This window comes from Poecilia reticulata, chromosome 19 (genome assembly GCF_904066995.2).
Source record: "Poecilia reticulata chromosome 19, P_reticulata-male-v2, whole genome shotgun sequence".
Classification (NCBI taxonomy): domain Eukaryota; kingdom Metazoa; phylum Chordata; class Actinopteri; order Cyprinodontiformes; family Poeciliidae; genus Poecilia; species Poecilia reticulata.
Genome location: NC_088848.1, coordinates 4,987,665 through 5,004,973, shown reverse-complemented (window position 1 = coordinate 5,004,973; position 17,309 = coordinate 4,987,665). Strand labels below are relative to the sequence as shown.

The 17,309-nt window shown below is 36.3% G+C and overlaps 1 protein-coding gene across 1 annotated transcript in view; it reads left to right on the top strand.

Annotated features, from left to right (window-relative positions):
• Nucleotides 1–17,309, top strand: part of LOC103481331 (protocadherin-15-like) — a 222,603-nt gene that overhangs the window by 152,381 nt on the left and 52,913 nt on the right. Inside the window, exons 25-26 of the mRNA XM_081600402.1 lie at nucleotides 453–593; nucleotides 1,562–1,674. Of these exons, the coding sequence (XP_081456528.1) occupies nucleotides 453–593; nucleotides 1,562–1,674 (254 nt within the window). The remainder of the gene's footprint in view (nucleotides 1–452; nucleotides 594–1,561; nucleotides 1,675–17,309) is intronic.

Genomic DNA, 17,309 nt, shown 5'->3' with positions numbered 1-17,309 from the left:
GTTTAGCGTGTCTGCTTTGGTTTTGCCTTACTTGGTTTGCATTTTCAAACTCTTACAATCTTTTTCCAACGCTCTTTTTTAATCTGCCTCACAGAATAAATATCAGCAGAATTACATGTGTTGAAACTTCGGCATAGAAATAGACGTGAAATGTTTTTCTATTTGCCACCATTCTGTGCAAAATTACTCATGCTAACACTCTGGAGGTTAATTTATGACTATTAAACCTTGAACCCCAGGTGTCCAGAATGCTACTGGGTATTTTTATGTTCAATCATTAGTATTTAAATTTAGGGACAGCGTGACATTTAGCACCGCTCCAAAAGCCGTTTCTCTTCCAACGCTAGATTATGTTTCAAGAAATATTTGTTCGGCTAAGCATAAAAGAGCCAGTTAATCATCTACTGCAAAACCCATCGACATTACGCGTGCTCTGCTTTTCCTTTTCGCAGGGAACCCCCGCAGGTCTAATTCGTTACAAGGTGGACCAGGAGGCCTATCCATATTCTGCCAGTATATTCGATGTAGATGAAGAGAAAGGTCATGTGGTTACCAGAGTAAATCTTAACGAGGAACCCAACTTAAAGTTCAGAGTGAGTACATACACAGTCTCTTTTTGTAAAAAAATAAAAAAAAAATGCTTAAATTATGTATTTTTTAGAACTGAACTAAATATATGTTAAGGTGGTTTTACGCTCATTACACTTGTACAGGTAGGAACATTGAGGTTGTCAGTTTCAAATTGGAAACACTTAAATTCGCTCTTACTTTTCAATTCATTTCTTCGTGATTCAAATCTGTTTTAGTGTGAAATACAGCAGTAATACTATGTATCATATAAAAGTGACTTGCAAAAGTATTCACAACCTTGAATTTTACATTTTGCCCCACTGCAATCAGAAACGTCAGACGTATTTTTCTTCATAAAATCTCATTGTCCATAAGTAGTTAACTTGTATTTAATTAGTATTGCAACTGTAAACCTGCTAAGATAAGAGTGTCCACCTAAATTTGATTGGCCTTTGATTGAAGTAGAAATGCAGGATTTGCTTAAGATGTCATTTTACTTTGTTTGTGCTGCTGTGTTTAGGTTCTGGATTAAGACTGAGGAAAAAGAAAATTGTTGCAGAGCTGTGACTAAATCTCATTGAACAGCATATAAAATAATTAGGTAATGGTGTCTCAGTTTTGGGTTTCTGTGAGCACTTCTGCACCGTGCAAGAGCAAATTATATATATATAACTAACTAAAATCAGCTGAGACCGAGCAAAGCTTTTAACTGCCACATAAGCCAAGTTATAACATTTCTTCAAAATGTTATGAGTTAGGAACATTGTATAGAAATGTAAAAACTAATATGAAAGTAAGCCTGTTCTGATTTCATGTTGACTTTTTTCTAGAGTCAACGCTTCTCCTTTGGGTCTTGTTAACATTAGTTACCACCAATTAAATGAAAAAGAAGAAAGTCTGTGCGAGCAGAAAAATAGATATGCCAGAGGGAAACATATGGGATGACATAGTCATAACCCACTCTGTCTTCATCTGCATGCGTCTCTAACAGCTGGTGGTGGTGGCCTATGATCGTGGCGAGCCTGTGAAAGAGAACACGACTCTGGTGGAAATCACAGTGCTTCAGCCCTCTGTTATCCCCGTGTTCACTCGAGAAGAATACAGGTACGCTCTCACACACGCAAACACACATCGAGTGTTTTCTTGTCATCTGAATGTTTTATGCGGCAGCTGCTCGGTTGTTTTGCGAGAAGCGCTTCAGTGGAAAGAGAAGAGCATAAATCTCAATTACACAAAGTTAACACGTTTGAGCGGTTCTGAATGCTGCACAGTTCGCTTACAGAGAACGGGTTCTTCTCATTAAATATTGTTAAAGTGAATTTATAAAGACGTGACTGAAAATCACAGACATTCACTTATTAGAAGCGACTTGAGAAACTTTATTTTTAACTTTCCTCTTAAGGATCAAAAGCAAACAGAATTGCCTCATCTAAATATCTTGCATTGCAATTTTCCACATTGTCACACAACAATAAACTTCATTTTAAATGGGATAAAAGTTGAAAACTTTTGATGATATATATTTTTGGACTTGATAAGCCAGACAACTGACTTTTGTCTGCACACCTTCCCAGTCATACCTGTTGGTGAGAGGATAATGCAATAACATGTGAATAAACCACCTTTGTTAACAGCTTGGCCATGTCTTCCTCTTCACTTTTTTCTGTTTTGTTTACATCCCTAGTAGGCTTTGAATCGATAATTCTGGAATCTGCAGCACTAGAATGGAATGCCATAGATCAAATCATATCCATTGTGTTTGAATGGCCCAGTCACCATCCAGTTCTACTGTGCTTGAGCAAAAAGAAGCATTCATTTGCAGTTGCAGTGAAATCAACCTACAATTAATTTGGTGGTTTAAATGCAAATGCGCAGTACACGTTTCTGATTTTTATTCGTAAGTAAAAATCCCCATCAACCTTCTTTTTTTTTTTTTTTCCTGTTTTGTTTTATTTCACAAAACACACCCACAAATATGTGTTTAGGCTGTGTGTGATTGTAATGGGGCAAAATGTGGCTCTAACATTCAATCAAATGGAAATTTTCTGATTTTGACGTTTGTAAGGAATGCCTTGTTAAATCAAAGCAGGAATAAACCTGGGGTCGTGCTTGTTAACATTTAGTTAGTTGTTTAATTCAGTTGTGATTTACTCACTGTACATCTGACACAGATGAGTTTCTTTAAAAATGAATACTTTGACTTGTTTTGAAGCATAAAGTTAACAAAAATAGTCGAAAAATGGATAAGTTTTTGTTTGATCTAAGTGAAAACGCCATAATGACTCTTCTGTCAACGTTCCATTCAGTCTTTGTTTTTGCACTGTCAACAGCCTCAGCAATTACATGTCACAGACCCAGTAACTATTAATTTATGACACTCTCAGCCCATGTGGAAAAACAAACATCAGCTCCCTTCCTCCCAGTCTTAAATCTCACTCTTTCAGTTAGCTATTGGATTCAGGAGGGATCAGCTCGGGTTTTCTTGTGTGTGTTTAGATGCAGATGTAAAAATGGACTATAATCGCCTGCTATTATCTCCTTTTATCTGTCTTTATTTGTCTGCTTTCTTTAGTTTTTACAGAATGAAATTGGTCTGAGTTATTGTTCTTCTTATCAGCGCCACTGTGTAGTTGGAGTTGTGTTTATTCTCTTTTGTAATGCCTGTTTCAATTTGCTTTGCCCGTCAGACAGTATATATATATATATATATATATATATATATATTCATAGACATACACTTTCACTTCTTATGTCTTTCTCCACCACATCTCTTATGTGAATTTGCTGTGGCTTCTACTCACTTTAAGCAACATGTCATTTGTATCAGACAGAAAGGGCTTCCGTGTATCGTCAAAACACATTTTATGGATGTTTATCATAATAGTGTATCTAAAAATTGTTCAGCCATTCAGATTTCTAAGCAGGTGTTTATATAAATCTAATGAGCTTGTTAGTTGAATCCAAACGTCTTAATGTGTTTAACACAAGGCAGCATGAAAATCTTCCTGGCTTCAAGAACAACATGGAAGTGTCACAAAGATGCTGAATTAAGACAGATACGTAGCTTTAAGCCACGGAAAAGTGTGTGGGCATATTTGTGTGGAGTTCAGTATGTATTACCTTCATGTTTTATTTCTCCCCTTTTGATCATTACTCACAACCCCGTAAAGACACATTCTCAGTTCAAAAGCATAACAAATATGTGTTTTTATATTATTATTTGATGCTTGTGAATTCCAAATATCTCTTTCTGAGTGTGGTGTTTCTTTTGTATATCTCTCCGCATGTGAATTTTGCCCTTCTCCTGTAATCTGTGTTTGGTTGCATTTTAATCTTGCGCTTCACTCTGCATTCATGCAGAATGTTTCTGCTTGGGTTTAATTTCTTTAGGGTTTTTCAGCAATTATTTACCCTTTAAAAACTAGAATCACTATTAGCACAGGAAGTTTGTATCATAAGCTGTTACAAAAGCAACAGCAATGGAAATTGCATTTTGTATGACCCCAAGAAAAGCTCATACAGGCAAACAAAAACATCACTGCCATCTTTTTGACTATTGTATTTTTTTATGTGCAATTATACATATAAAATAAATGCATCTTAAATTTTAAAAGGAGAGTATTTTACTGCAATTTCTAGCCTTGGTGTTTGTTATATACCCAATACAGACTTCACATCAAGCACTGTCAACATATATGTTTCTACCACTGCCAAAGCGTTTTTCAGGATCAAACATGCTTTATGTGACTGGGATGGAGTTCAAAAGATTTCTGGATGCAACTGAATTGATGCACCAGTGATACAGCCAATTCTCTCTGCTGAACACAGACACTAAGCACCAGTCAACCGTAGCTTTGGCTCTATTTGCTGTTTGTGCATTTTCAGTCTGTGGGTTGCTCATCTAGTGAAAAAGCTAATAGGCCGTGAAAGAAGTTGTGTTAAATCATTGCTGCAACTGTGTTTAGTCTTGGCTCCCTTTTCTCCTCTCACTGTAAAGGGCTTGTTGCACCTGCAGAATCAGTATGCAGGCAGCGTCGCACATGCATGCATAGTTATTAGCAACCATAGGAAATGATCAACAGGAGGTTAAGTGAGGAAATACTGACATATCATTGAAAGCTCTTTTCTCCTTTTTTTTCTTAATGTATGCATACATTAAAAATGTGTGGATTTTTTTCCCCCTTTATTGAAGTGTTCACACACAGCCACAAGTCCTCCCTGGCATCAAACATCTTGTAACTGCTCACTTTAATTAATCTAATTAGAAAGTGTGTTGAGGGCCCAAAATGCTTCAGACATTCAAAGCCTTGTTTTATTCTTTTTTTAGCAAGAAGTAATATGATCAAACATGGAAATATGTTGCTGTGACTTACATCATTGCGTAAAGAGATAACACAGCAGATTATCACGAGAGATTAAGATAAATTTGACTTTTATTAATCCAGCTTCTGAGCACGGATACATTATATGCACCAAGAACATCGATAACAGTCATGTTTGGCTGCCATCAGAGTAAAATAAAGTATTAAAAAACGTAGGATTTGAATGCATGCATGCATTACAGTGACTATTGGTTATTTGTTTCTTTGCTGGAGCACCAAAATTGAAATAAAGACTAAATATTTAATCTTGAACTGGGAACAGACAAACATTTTGTCAACTTCTGCTTTGCATTATTTCAAAAGTAAATTAACATGACTGAAATATTCAGATCCAGGCATGATCATATTTTTTATTTCAGGGTTTTAGGAAGCAAAAATGACTCGGTTTGTTTTTGTTGCCAGTTTGAAGCAACTAAAACATTTTTCCTGTGTCTGAAACAGCCGATTCCTCATATGCAGTTACATGTTGCTTTGAGGTATAATCTTTAAAGATGTAGTTATTTTAAAACCACTTTTGTTAAACAGTTTTTGTCCTTCCTACATATGCAGTCCTTAGGAAATGTGGAATCAAAGCATGGGGCAGACATGCAGCTATGATTACAAGGCCATGTATGCATTGGGACCAGATCCATTGCAACACCAGGAACATAATAGACACATTTTGTTGAATATGTTGACATGCACACACAAAAATAGTTCAAAAAGCAGCAGAACTTTACTGTTTTCAAGTATTTGTTTTATTTCTGCACTGGATTAACAAAGTTGATTGAACCAAACACGCAGATACAAACATGTCCATCAATCCAGTAGGCGGGAGCAACTTGGAGCAGTTTTTTTTTTTTTTCATTTTTGAATCACATTAGTTAATATTTCACTATAGAAGTTAAAAAACTATATGGACAACATTGAATGTCTTCATGTGATTCTGCAGATTGTGAAAGAGTGAAATGATCTGATTCATTCTGCTAAAAGCATCGGTTAAAGTCAACTAATAAAATCATTACATTTAATCTATAGAAACATATTATGTCAATAAAAAGCATCAAACACAACTCACTAAAGACTTTGAACAGGTTAAGAAGTTCTGCAGAGTAAGTATCACCAACTCGGTGACCGTATTATCTCACAAGCACCTGCTGAAAAGTAATTTAAATGCTGCATTAATTAACCCATAGATAATGCTTTTAATTTCAGCCTTAATCATACAGATGCTCTGTCTGCACTTATGAATATTCACATATTTTCTTATCTTTAGTGCTTTGGTTAATCAGGCTAATAATTATTTGATCACTTGAAGACACTCACAGACTTGGCTTTTCTTTAGGTTAATATTTACCCATCTTAAATTCATGGCGATTTAAGAAAGTGTTAAATGATGTAGCTTTAAGAGTCATTGATATAGCTGTCATAGTTAAGATATTAAGCAAATAATGGTGGTAATGTTAGTCAGACACGTGACAATATTTTTAAGTTATCTCTTATGTCGGATCTCCAGTTTCATCAACCGTCATGCTGCTGGGAAAAGAGACAGCTAGTTAATGACGTTCAGTCATTATTTAAATATGTTCAAATCAGGAGATACGTGGCACATTTTACTGTAATCAACCCAAAACTCACATAAAAGTCTTCTTTTATTTATGTAGGTTTGCTTTTGTATCGCATAAGCCTAAAGTAAGACCTTTTATTTAATTAAGTTACTGAGTTCTGTTTTTATTTTGTTGTAGCTGCAGATGAATTTGCCTTAAAGGCAATTAATTTGAAATTTTGTCATGCAGATACATCACTGCCATAAATCACATTCTACATTTTTGTGTTAATATTTAAATATTTTTGTACAGTTGCATGAAAATCATGTGAAGAGGGTCAAATGGAGAGAAACAAACTAAAAAAGTTCAAATCGCCAGAAAGCAGCTTTGTGCTCTTCGGAGACGTGGCCAAATGGAGAACTCCTGCTGGATGAGGAAAAACAAAAAGAATTGGGGGCAGCAACAGATGTCCAGAAACCTGACACGTGCCAATTTACTTTTTTTACCCTGAGTTTCCTCTCACAATCTCCTAGCCGACATTTTACACTGATGTTGCTCCCTCCAACCTGTTTCCTTTCATCACTCAACCTTCCCACACATCCCTTTTCCACTTTATCCATGAAGAGCAATTCCTGTTTTCCACATGTGCTGTACCACAAGGTCTTTCCGAGTTTAATTTCATCATCTTCACCAGTTTAGAGGATGTTCGAGATCTCTCTGTGGCTAATCGCTGAGTTTGTGGCTGAGCAGACCACATACAATCGGTTTCCACATGCAGACGCAGCAGGTTTCAGCAGCTTTCTCACTTTTAACCATAACTCCCCCTACACTCCTTTCTGTTCCTGCAATCCTGTATTTCTTTGCATAGGCACAACACTCTCTAACACCCACTTTGATTGGCATCCATGATGCAGATGAGTAAAAAGTTTTCAAATTATTATTTTTTTTATTGATGTGGCATAAACATATTTTCAGTGGAGGAAAAAATCTCATTAATAAATGACAATTTTAGCAAAATTACTAAAATCTGCCATCAGTGATATTTTTTATTTTTTTTGCCTAGATGTTTCTACCTTGACTTCAACCTTTTGTCTTCTCTAATAATGTTTAACAAGGTTGGAACGTACAGAGAATAAAACCTTTGACTATTCTCCTTTGAACAATCTCTCCAAGTCGTCCAGATGCCTTGATCATCTCTGATGAGAATTCATGAGTGATGATTGGTCATAATATTCTGATAATTATCCCGCTAAAAGATCAGTTCTGTGTCAGTTCATCCTTGACAGGAACGTGTTCTAAATTAACTCACATTAAAACCACTTCATTTGTTACAGTTCCAACTAGAAATGGTTTTCTTTCGCCTGTCGCAAATTGTCTGAAATAAAATGATAGAAGTTGGAACCTTTAACGCATTCATTTTGATTAACGGAGCACAGAAAAATAAGCCGTTCAAGAAATTTATCCATCTAATCACACTGTGGAACATTAAACCCGTATGCCATCTGAATTAGCGTTTAAATGAGTGCATGTGAGACGTCCCACTTTACAGGAATTAAGCATACAGACTGCAAACTGTACGGCGCTCTTCTCTGTCATGCGTCTGACCGGTGGGTGATGGGAGCACAGAGTGCTGTGCTGTTTAAATGAGAGTGTAATGTAATGAAACGGTGAAAAGGAAGGTTAAGCACTGCTTTTCAGAGTAAACATCACAAATTATTCGCCACAGAACCCCAACATTTAAAATCTAAAACCAGAGGATATCTGCATTGCAACGAGACCTCCTGACGGGCTGCGGGGGAAAAAAGGTGAACATATGTCATTGTTGCTATGCCAGCAGGCTTTCAGTCCAGCAAGGTTTTTGATTTTACTGCATTGCCATTTGGCTAATTATGCTGTTTTCAAACCGGGAGTTGGTGCATTTATCAAAATATATTCATTTTGAGGATTTAAAAGTCACATTTACAAGCAGCTTGCAAATGTGGATGTAGCAATGCAGTTAATATCAAAACAAAACAAAACAAGCTACTTAGAAGGAAGATCATAAGTGGGGTTCAGTCAGATGAGAGGAGTGAGTTAAGAAATAGGGTGCAGGCAAAGAGAGAAGTGCCTTGTGGCGCAGAGAAGTACAAAATCTTTTTCTTTCAAATACATAATAAATGCATCATTCCTCATTTTAAATTACGATAGGCAGAGTGAAAACGTGCACAAATTATTTTGAATTTGTTACAATAGCACAACACTTGGCAACAAACTATCTGTTCACAAGATCAATCTCAGATCAGAAGCAAGTGAAGAAAAGATGAGGCACAAAGTTCTGCAATATCAGAGGTTGACGGAGGACGCTGGAAAGAATAGTTTGACATCTGCTAGTAAATGAGGGGAAGAGGGGAAAGGAAAGAACTGCAATTCAGAAGTTTGAGGGGGAAAAAGAAGTGGCATCACTGTCGGCATAGAGCATTTCAAAAAACACATTAAAGTTGACAGGCAGATAGGCAGACGCACGCAGACAGATCAACATACTGCATGATAAGTCTTTAAAATGGCAGATGAGTTGACAGGCTGACAGATTGAAGTAGATTAAGCAAACAAGCAGGTGAAATTGTGAATAGAGAACAGCGCTGATGCAGATGGACAGGAAGATTTACAAAAACTGAAATTGACAGGCAGAGGTAGACTGACACTCTAAACATGACAGACACCGCCCGGAGTCGGTGCTGAGGCAGGCATCTGTGCAGTCACACATGAAGACATCTTTCGTAAGTTTTGTCTCCCTGTTTGTCGGCTCTCGGTTGGCTGACGACTTCCTCTTTTTCAAACAATGTGGCGCAACCTCGAGAGCGTTAATACAACTCCGGTGGAAATACAAAATGACATTGGGCAAAACCGCTGCAGGTGAACAACACTCTCGCTCTAACAGATCAAACAGCTTGCATGCATCTAAAATATATTAGGCCTCCAATATGAATGCCTGAAAGCTTGCAAAATAGCAAGTGTGGCATGAATGCATAAATCTCCACTCCTGCAGCTGTTTGTGACTTTAAACCAAACTTGGTGAAAAGGAAGGCGTCAGAAGGGTGATTCATACTTCTCTGTCTTTTTCTTTTGAATAGGTGGTTGTTGCGCTTGCCTCCGTTTTTTTTTTTTTTCTTTTCACTGGCCTGTGACAGACGCACTGACATATTTCTTGCCTTTGATCCTAAAATTATCAAACTAACAGATCAAAGGCAAAACTCTGAATGGGCTTCTTAAAAATGCGTAAGGTTCTTGTAACGACAGATTCCTTCATGACGCGACTGGACTGCATATCTTCATTACATTAAAGGGTCAGTGTCAAGTTTTGTGTTCTGTCTTGGACTTAACATGTCACAGTGACTGAAGTTTAGTTGCAGTCAAGAGCAAAGCATGTAAAATATTTAGAAATATTTGAAGTTTGCACAGAAACGAAGCTTAGTAAATAGATAAATTATTCATTGGATCTAATAAAATGTGTTGTTTGCTTCAATATAACTTGCATGTAATGTGACAATAATCACATTTTCTCAATACCCAAAAAACTCAATTTTAGGATTCTGGTAATTTAACCATCTTTTTTTTTTTTTACTTAATGGAAATATAACTGTTAAGACCCACTCATAAAGTTGGGTAAACTCTCTCCCTTCTACTTATTTCCTGGAACATTGCATTAAAAATGCATGTATTGTAAATTTAATGAATACTTCATTATGAAAGCTGTGAATTTAAACCCAAAGGGTCTAGCGTATGCACCGATATAAACATAGTGCTGTTTGATTATACCAGTTACATTGAGTAGATAGAATTCAGTGCTTGTGATCAGCGACGGTTTTAAAAATTTAAACACTGAATTTGATGCTTTCAGGAAAGCGAGTATTCTTTATTGTACGTGATGTGGTTTAAAGTGACCAAAACATGTTTTTCATGTGTGTTCATTAATCACATGCCTGTTAAATGTGTAACATTTAAAGGAGTTGCACTTGTGTTGTTTGGAATTATATAATATCTAATGTGAGGTTCTGTTTCTCCTGTGATTCAACTCTGAAAGAATATCTGTTACACACACCTCTTGACCCACAAAAAGAAAAATATTTGATTAGAAAGAGGAGAAAAAAAAATCAAGATGGAGGCATTCCACCAAACCTCTGTCCAGATCTTTTCCTTTTGCTTGTGCACGAGAATCTAAACATTGACTTTTGGTGCGACTTCCCTGTCAACTGCAACAACTGTTTAAACCATCCATTCAAAAGAGATTTGATAAGGAAAGGCAGGCAGGCAGGCACGGCATACAGCTTGTTAAGTTAGTTGCTTTCAAATTAGACGCCTTTTCCTTCTTGAAGCTTCTTGAAGCTGCTCGAAGAAAACTTAATTGACTACTGAGTCATGAGTTCACAGCTAATACAGCGTTGTTGTTAAATTACTTCCAAATGAGCCCCACCTTCTACTCATTACCTTCTTCAAAGGATTGTTACCAGGAGAAGATCCTCGGTCTTTTTCGTCGCCGTCGATGCTCTAAAGTATTTCAAAACAAAGAAAAACGGAAGTCGGTAATGAGAAATTGTACCAAGACTGTGAGCAGACAAGAACAAAGGACTTAACAATAGCAAAATGATCACATTTTAATGCATTTCCAGATCTTTCGTCTCCTAAGCATGAAAGGAAAACAAATAAAGATACTCTGTAATAATTCATACAGAAGCAAAGGAAGATAAATAATTTAGTACACTTGGAACAAAAAAAGAATAAAAAGGGTGATTTATGTTCTAAAAACAACTCACTCTTTTTAAATGTATAGTAGCAGCAAAGAGAATAACAGTTGTGGATATGAGAGTTAGTCATTAATTTTCCTGTATGTCTTAAGTTTAAAGGAATGTCAAAGAAAAATCTGAATAAAAATATATATATATATGCTGCTTCAACACTGAAATAAATATTTGTTCCGTTATGCAGTTCAGCCTATAATGTAACTCTGATTTTTTCTTTCTTTCATCCTAAAACAAATGTCTTTCACTAAACTCATTAGTGTCACATAAATAAAGCATCAAGGGAAATATGAACATATTATTATTGCTACTAACAGAGTCTCCAGGCAGACGTATACCTTCAGATTTCAGACCTTTGGTTAACAGTTACAGCAGTGCTATGCAGAGAAAGTTAGGAAGATCAGACATTAAAAAAAAAAGCCTACATTAAAATTAAAATCAGTTTTGGGGATAAAAAGAAAATTAAGAAAGTAAACAAGTGCATTTTAGTGAATTAGCATAAGATCAGAAGCTCCTTTTTTTGGATTTTGAGATGCTTCTGGCGATTTAGTGGCATCTTGACAGGCAGCTTAAGATGGCACACTTGCTCCTCTACAGAACTGCAGCACCTCAGAGAAAGGTAATTTATTTCACTAATTCAATTCCGAATGTAAAACTCGTTATATAAATTCATTACACACAGAGTGATACATTTCAAGTGGTGTTTCATTTTATTTTTTTGATGATACCGACATTCTGCTAATGAAGGACTCTCTCAAGCAGCTTGGATTCTGCTCCTCTCCGCTCGTTCTACAGACTCTGGATTCTTAAATGTATAAATAAAAAAGAAAACTTAGCTTTCATTGGAACAAGATTTTGTAGCTTTGAGCAACAGAACAAAAAAGTAATTTTTCTACTTTGACCAGTAGTAGAAAAATATCATTTTGAAACATTGATTCTACGTTCAGAACATTCTGAATCTCCCACAAATACTTGAATGGACTTTGCTTCACAGTCAGATATCTCTGTTGTTTGTGTAACTCTTTCTTCCACATTTTTACAAAACATTCACATTTTCAGTAATATGCTTTATGCATATTGATGAACAGTCAGCTTTAGTTGCTTACTCTTCTATAGAAGGTGTAAGAGACCTTCCTACTGGACAACTATAACAGGAAGGAGGATTAACATAAAGAGAAGTTAGAAGTTGTGAAAGAAATATTAACCTCTTGATTTATCACAGTTAGATGTTTCAGATTATTAAACAGTCAGGGAAAAAAACATCCAAACCATCCCGACTGTAAAGAAAAAAAACAACAAAAAACAATTTGTTTCCTAAAGCTAATAACAAGTCGTGTCACCCTTGATGGCAACAACGTCCCTGCCATAGTTAAAAATTAATCTTTTATGTCGCTGAGGAGGAGCTGGATCTCAATCGGGCTTCAGTCCAAACTTTGACTATATCACACCAAAGCCTTTACTGTCTTTTTTTTTTTTTTGCAGTTGATAGTGTGTAAATGGACACACTATCAATGTGCTTGAATTTAAGGTCACAAAGACAAATTCCTTCAGGATTTTCTGATGGAGAGCAGAATTTGGAGTTCCTTTAAAAACAGCAAGTTGTCCAAGTTCTGAGATATCTGAATTTCCCCAGAGCATCACACTACTTGTCTTTGATTTAATGCAACATTTAGGTTTGACATAAAAGATCTGAATTTATCACCGAGTAGCAAACATGTTTTTACGTACCTGTGTGCGATTTTTGGTGTTTGTAAGCTCAAGTGGCTGCACCACAGCACTCTGTGTGCACAGTTTACAGTCCAGCTATTCAAAAAATAGTTTTCAACTCATTTGTAATTGATCCATATTTCCTCAAATATGGATCCTGATGTGGATTTAAAGGCTGGTGGTCTGTTGAGTGGACAGAGTTTCATGGATTTGGCCCATAAGGGATAAAAATTGTAGGAAGTGAAGACGTTTTTCTGTGTTGTTTAGGCAACGATATGCAGAAGAACAAAAATTCAGAAAATCCTTTTGTCGTGACAAGAATTCTCCAGCTGCACTCGTGCTGTACCTAAAGGTCTTAAATACAACTTTTCACTAAAGAAAACCATTATATCTCTCTAACCTCTCTCAAAACTGTTGTCGCATATGTATTGAACCATGAAACTTTAAATTACCGACAGAAAGGAAGCGGCTCAAACAGCCTGAGACAATCTTTAAAGGTTGTTATAGCAGAGAGCTGAGACCACTGGCTCAGCAGACTCCTAATGGAAATCCTGCGGTCAATTAGCAAACGTCTACAAAAGAGAAGAAGCTACAGATAAAGTGACAGATGAGGTAGCAGCGAGAGAGCGCAACAAATTATTTCTTAAAGCTGCAGTTTGTATAGCTGAATCTTCTGTTTTCCTCTGCTCACGAGATGTATAACAACACTGTATGAAGTGGTTAACAGATAGTATATTTGAATAGCTTTAAGCTTTGATGTAAATAAATCTTTGGAGTAGTTCTAAATTTTATGTCTAGTATGTCAAATCAACAAATCAATGCAAACAAATAATACATGGCTCTCATGTTTTATAGAAATATTACAAAAAGTGAGGAATATATTTATTTTTATCTCCTTAAAGTTAAGACTTTGTAAAATGGCTTTGGCTTGGCTTTGTACTTTACTTTTTGCAAATATGTACTAAGTGCAATTTCCTTCTAAAGCTTCATTCATATCTCAGCGCTCGTTAGACTTAACAGCAGAGTAAGTGCCTTCCTTCTTTGCATGTTAATTGCTAAAACGTTTCTATATTTTGTCCTTCTTTATAGGACATTTATAGATTCATCTTATATGTTCCTGCTATATAAAAGATTATTGGCAGAGGAAAAAATACAATGAAGTTGTAAGGTTAGCCTGAGCTCACCATAGGCAAAATAGTGCCTCTTTACTGACTAAAACTCCTGAATAGTCCGTTTCTTGCACTCTTCTGTTTCTCTCATATGGCTCAATTTGGAAGGTGATTTTGCAGGAGAGTTCATCTACTTAGAAATGGCTTTAGTCTGAAGACAGTTTTTTGATTGTGAACAACCCTTCTTGGACCCTTTATGCAATGTGGCACAATCGATTCAGTCTCTCCGAAGAGTAGAGAAAAAGCCACTTTGCACCTTTGACACAGAGACCATCATTATTGCTCTTTTCCTCAGGAACAAGGCTGTTTCTGGGCTGAAAGGTAGAAATGCATCCCTTTCTCTGGAGCCCAGCGAACCAAAGAGGTATAAGGCTGCAGAGAAACATCCATCCATCGTAGTGATCTGTCTGTGTGAAAGCAGCCAGGAACAATGACTTCAAGCGGGACCGATCAACAGTCTGAGTGTGAATTGGATAAATATTTTAGTGGGTTTTGCACCATTTATCATTCATAATGTTTTCAATTTCGCAGCCAGTTTTTCTTGCTTCACACTGATGTCTTTGTTCACTTTCTAACCATTTTTGTATATTTTGTTTTCAGTCATCATTAGGCATTGAAATAGTTTTGTATTGTTAGCGTTTTTAAAAAATAGAGATATTATAAAACGGATTATTATATGTACTGAATGAAAACTATGAAGTTCTAAATGTATACTGCCAGTAAAATAACAAGACAAAACCTTCTTACCTTTTTATAACATTGTTCATTGAGGTAGAAAAATGAACCACGTCTCTCTGTATGTTCCTATTCTGATGATCCCTAAGTCATCTTTCTGTTTTCTACTCTAAACCTTTCCCATTGAACTTTGTCACATTTAAACAAGACAAATACTGGGGATAAAATCTGTCATACTATAAAAGGACAAGACAGATATTGCCAAAGTGTTTGGCTTTTCTGGGTGACTGTCAGCCATGTCTTCAGCTGACTATATGGAGTGACGCACTGTACAAGAAAACAACTTTTAAACAACTGTACAGACCAGTACTTATGATAGAATAAACTTTTTCTAGTTTAACGTAATCATGACAAAGCGTTTTCTTCAACCTGCATATTTCCATCTCGCTATTGTGCAAAAATACAGCTCACACTCCTGGTAGAGGTCATATTAAGGTGGCACCCAAGAAATAATCTATTCGAAATGATGGAAGCCGGATTCTCAGCAGAAAAAAAAAAAAATGATTGAGACAAATATATGCCAATGGCAATGAGGGAAAGACCCTCAAACAGAGACTGCCACAACTGATCATTGTTCTCATTATTGTGTTCCCCTTTTCACCACAGGAAGTCTATGAGAAGAGTTCTGTTAGGCTGTCCATGACTTATATTTAGTCAGAATGTGTGCTTCAGGTATGTGAGTGCGTTTATTTGACAGCCAACTCCTCCGTGAATGAATAAAAGTTACACAGCAGCACAAGTTTTACCATGTTGCTTTATGGGTGTTCCAGGTGTGTAGTAAAATGTGATGCGGTTATAACAATCAGTCTCACGATTTTTATCTCATGGTCAAAAAATACATTTGAAGCAGGATTTATTTTTGAAGCTTTTTCTTGTGTGATCTCCATTGCAGACTTAACGCAAACAGATGCATTTCTCACCATCGCCAGGCAGGTATGATGTACACTGAAGGGGGTGCACTTCAATTAAAATGGAAAGATTAAATATTAACAAAACGACACAGAGTGGTAATTAATGTCATTTTCTGTGCAGACAAATCCAAACCTATAAGCCTGGTAAACTCTTTAGCAATTTGTAAGGCGATATCTGATGTGCTCATGTGCACTGCATTAGCCCAACTCAGAATACTGATGAGAGTGGGGGAATGTGATTGAAATATCAGCCGTGTTCTGACTTTTAAGGTGCACTATACTGTGTGATTTGTTGTGACTTGGTTGTGAATGGAATCCAGTGTGTTTGGGTGTTCTGTCACTTTATGGATGTACAGGCATTCTGTCAAGTTGCTCTTTCAGCCTTATCTGGTCACCTCTTTGGAGAGGATAGAACTGGAGGATATTAAAGGTAGCTGAGGTCTGCTGAGATGTCAATTGAAATCTGGAGCTGAGGGAAATAAAAACAGGAAGGTGCAGAGAAGAAAATGCAGAGGGCGATGTGTATGAAGAGGGTAGAAGTGGAAAATTGAGGTTTCTATGGAGAAGACATGAAGAAAGTCAAGACTGTGTGTACTATGAAACAAAAAGTTCAACAGAGAATTATACCAGCAAAGGGAGGTTTTTACAACAGCACTAAAAAGCCTATGTTACTTCATAGGTTTTCATTTGTGCCGCTGCTGCACCACCTAAATTGAATAAACTGAGCTCTAAACTTTTTGGTTTTGAGTGAATTATGCAAATGTCTAAAATTACAGTCATTTACATGTGGAATGAGTTTAGGCAGCTTTGCATCCATCTGTACGTCTATAAGTAGACTGCAAATGAGAGTAATTTTTGATATTTCTTCCTTCAGTAATAGCTTCTGCTTTACTTTCTAATATGGTATTTGTAATTGCATGTGGGAAGGGCTCAGTTTTGCACACCAGGGTACAGTGCTATTAAATCTCTGGTTAATAAATGTATTTTTTTGGAAGCAATATAGATGCATTAGTTTTTTTAATTATTTGCATCAGAGAAATCTGATCTATTCAGATGAAATATGATACTTTTGTTTAAGAAGTTTTAAGATGTTACTAATCCCAGCAGCCCTACTGTTTGAGAAAAAAACTGGAGCAATTATGTGAAAATAAATACCAAAAAGATTTTTAGATAACATCTTTCAAGCCTTATCACTCAGTATTTCATGACAATTACATATTAAGAACCACACTTCAAATTCAGTACTTGAATCTACATTCTACTAGGATGTTTACAAAAACCAATAAAAGATTTATTTATTTTTTCTGTCAAACCTAAATTTAAAGTTCCTCCACAGAAACATATCTAAGTGAAACTAGTAAAATGCTGGCTTTTGGTCTTGGTGCATTATCTCAACATTTTTAATAGCCCATCTGGCAACCACTTGTAAATGTTTCTGGAGGCGAGCTTAAGGATGCATTCACATCAGTCCTATTTGGTCCATCCATCCATCCATCCATCCATCCATTTTCTTTACACCCTTGTCCCTTAGTGG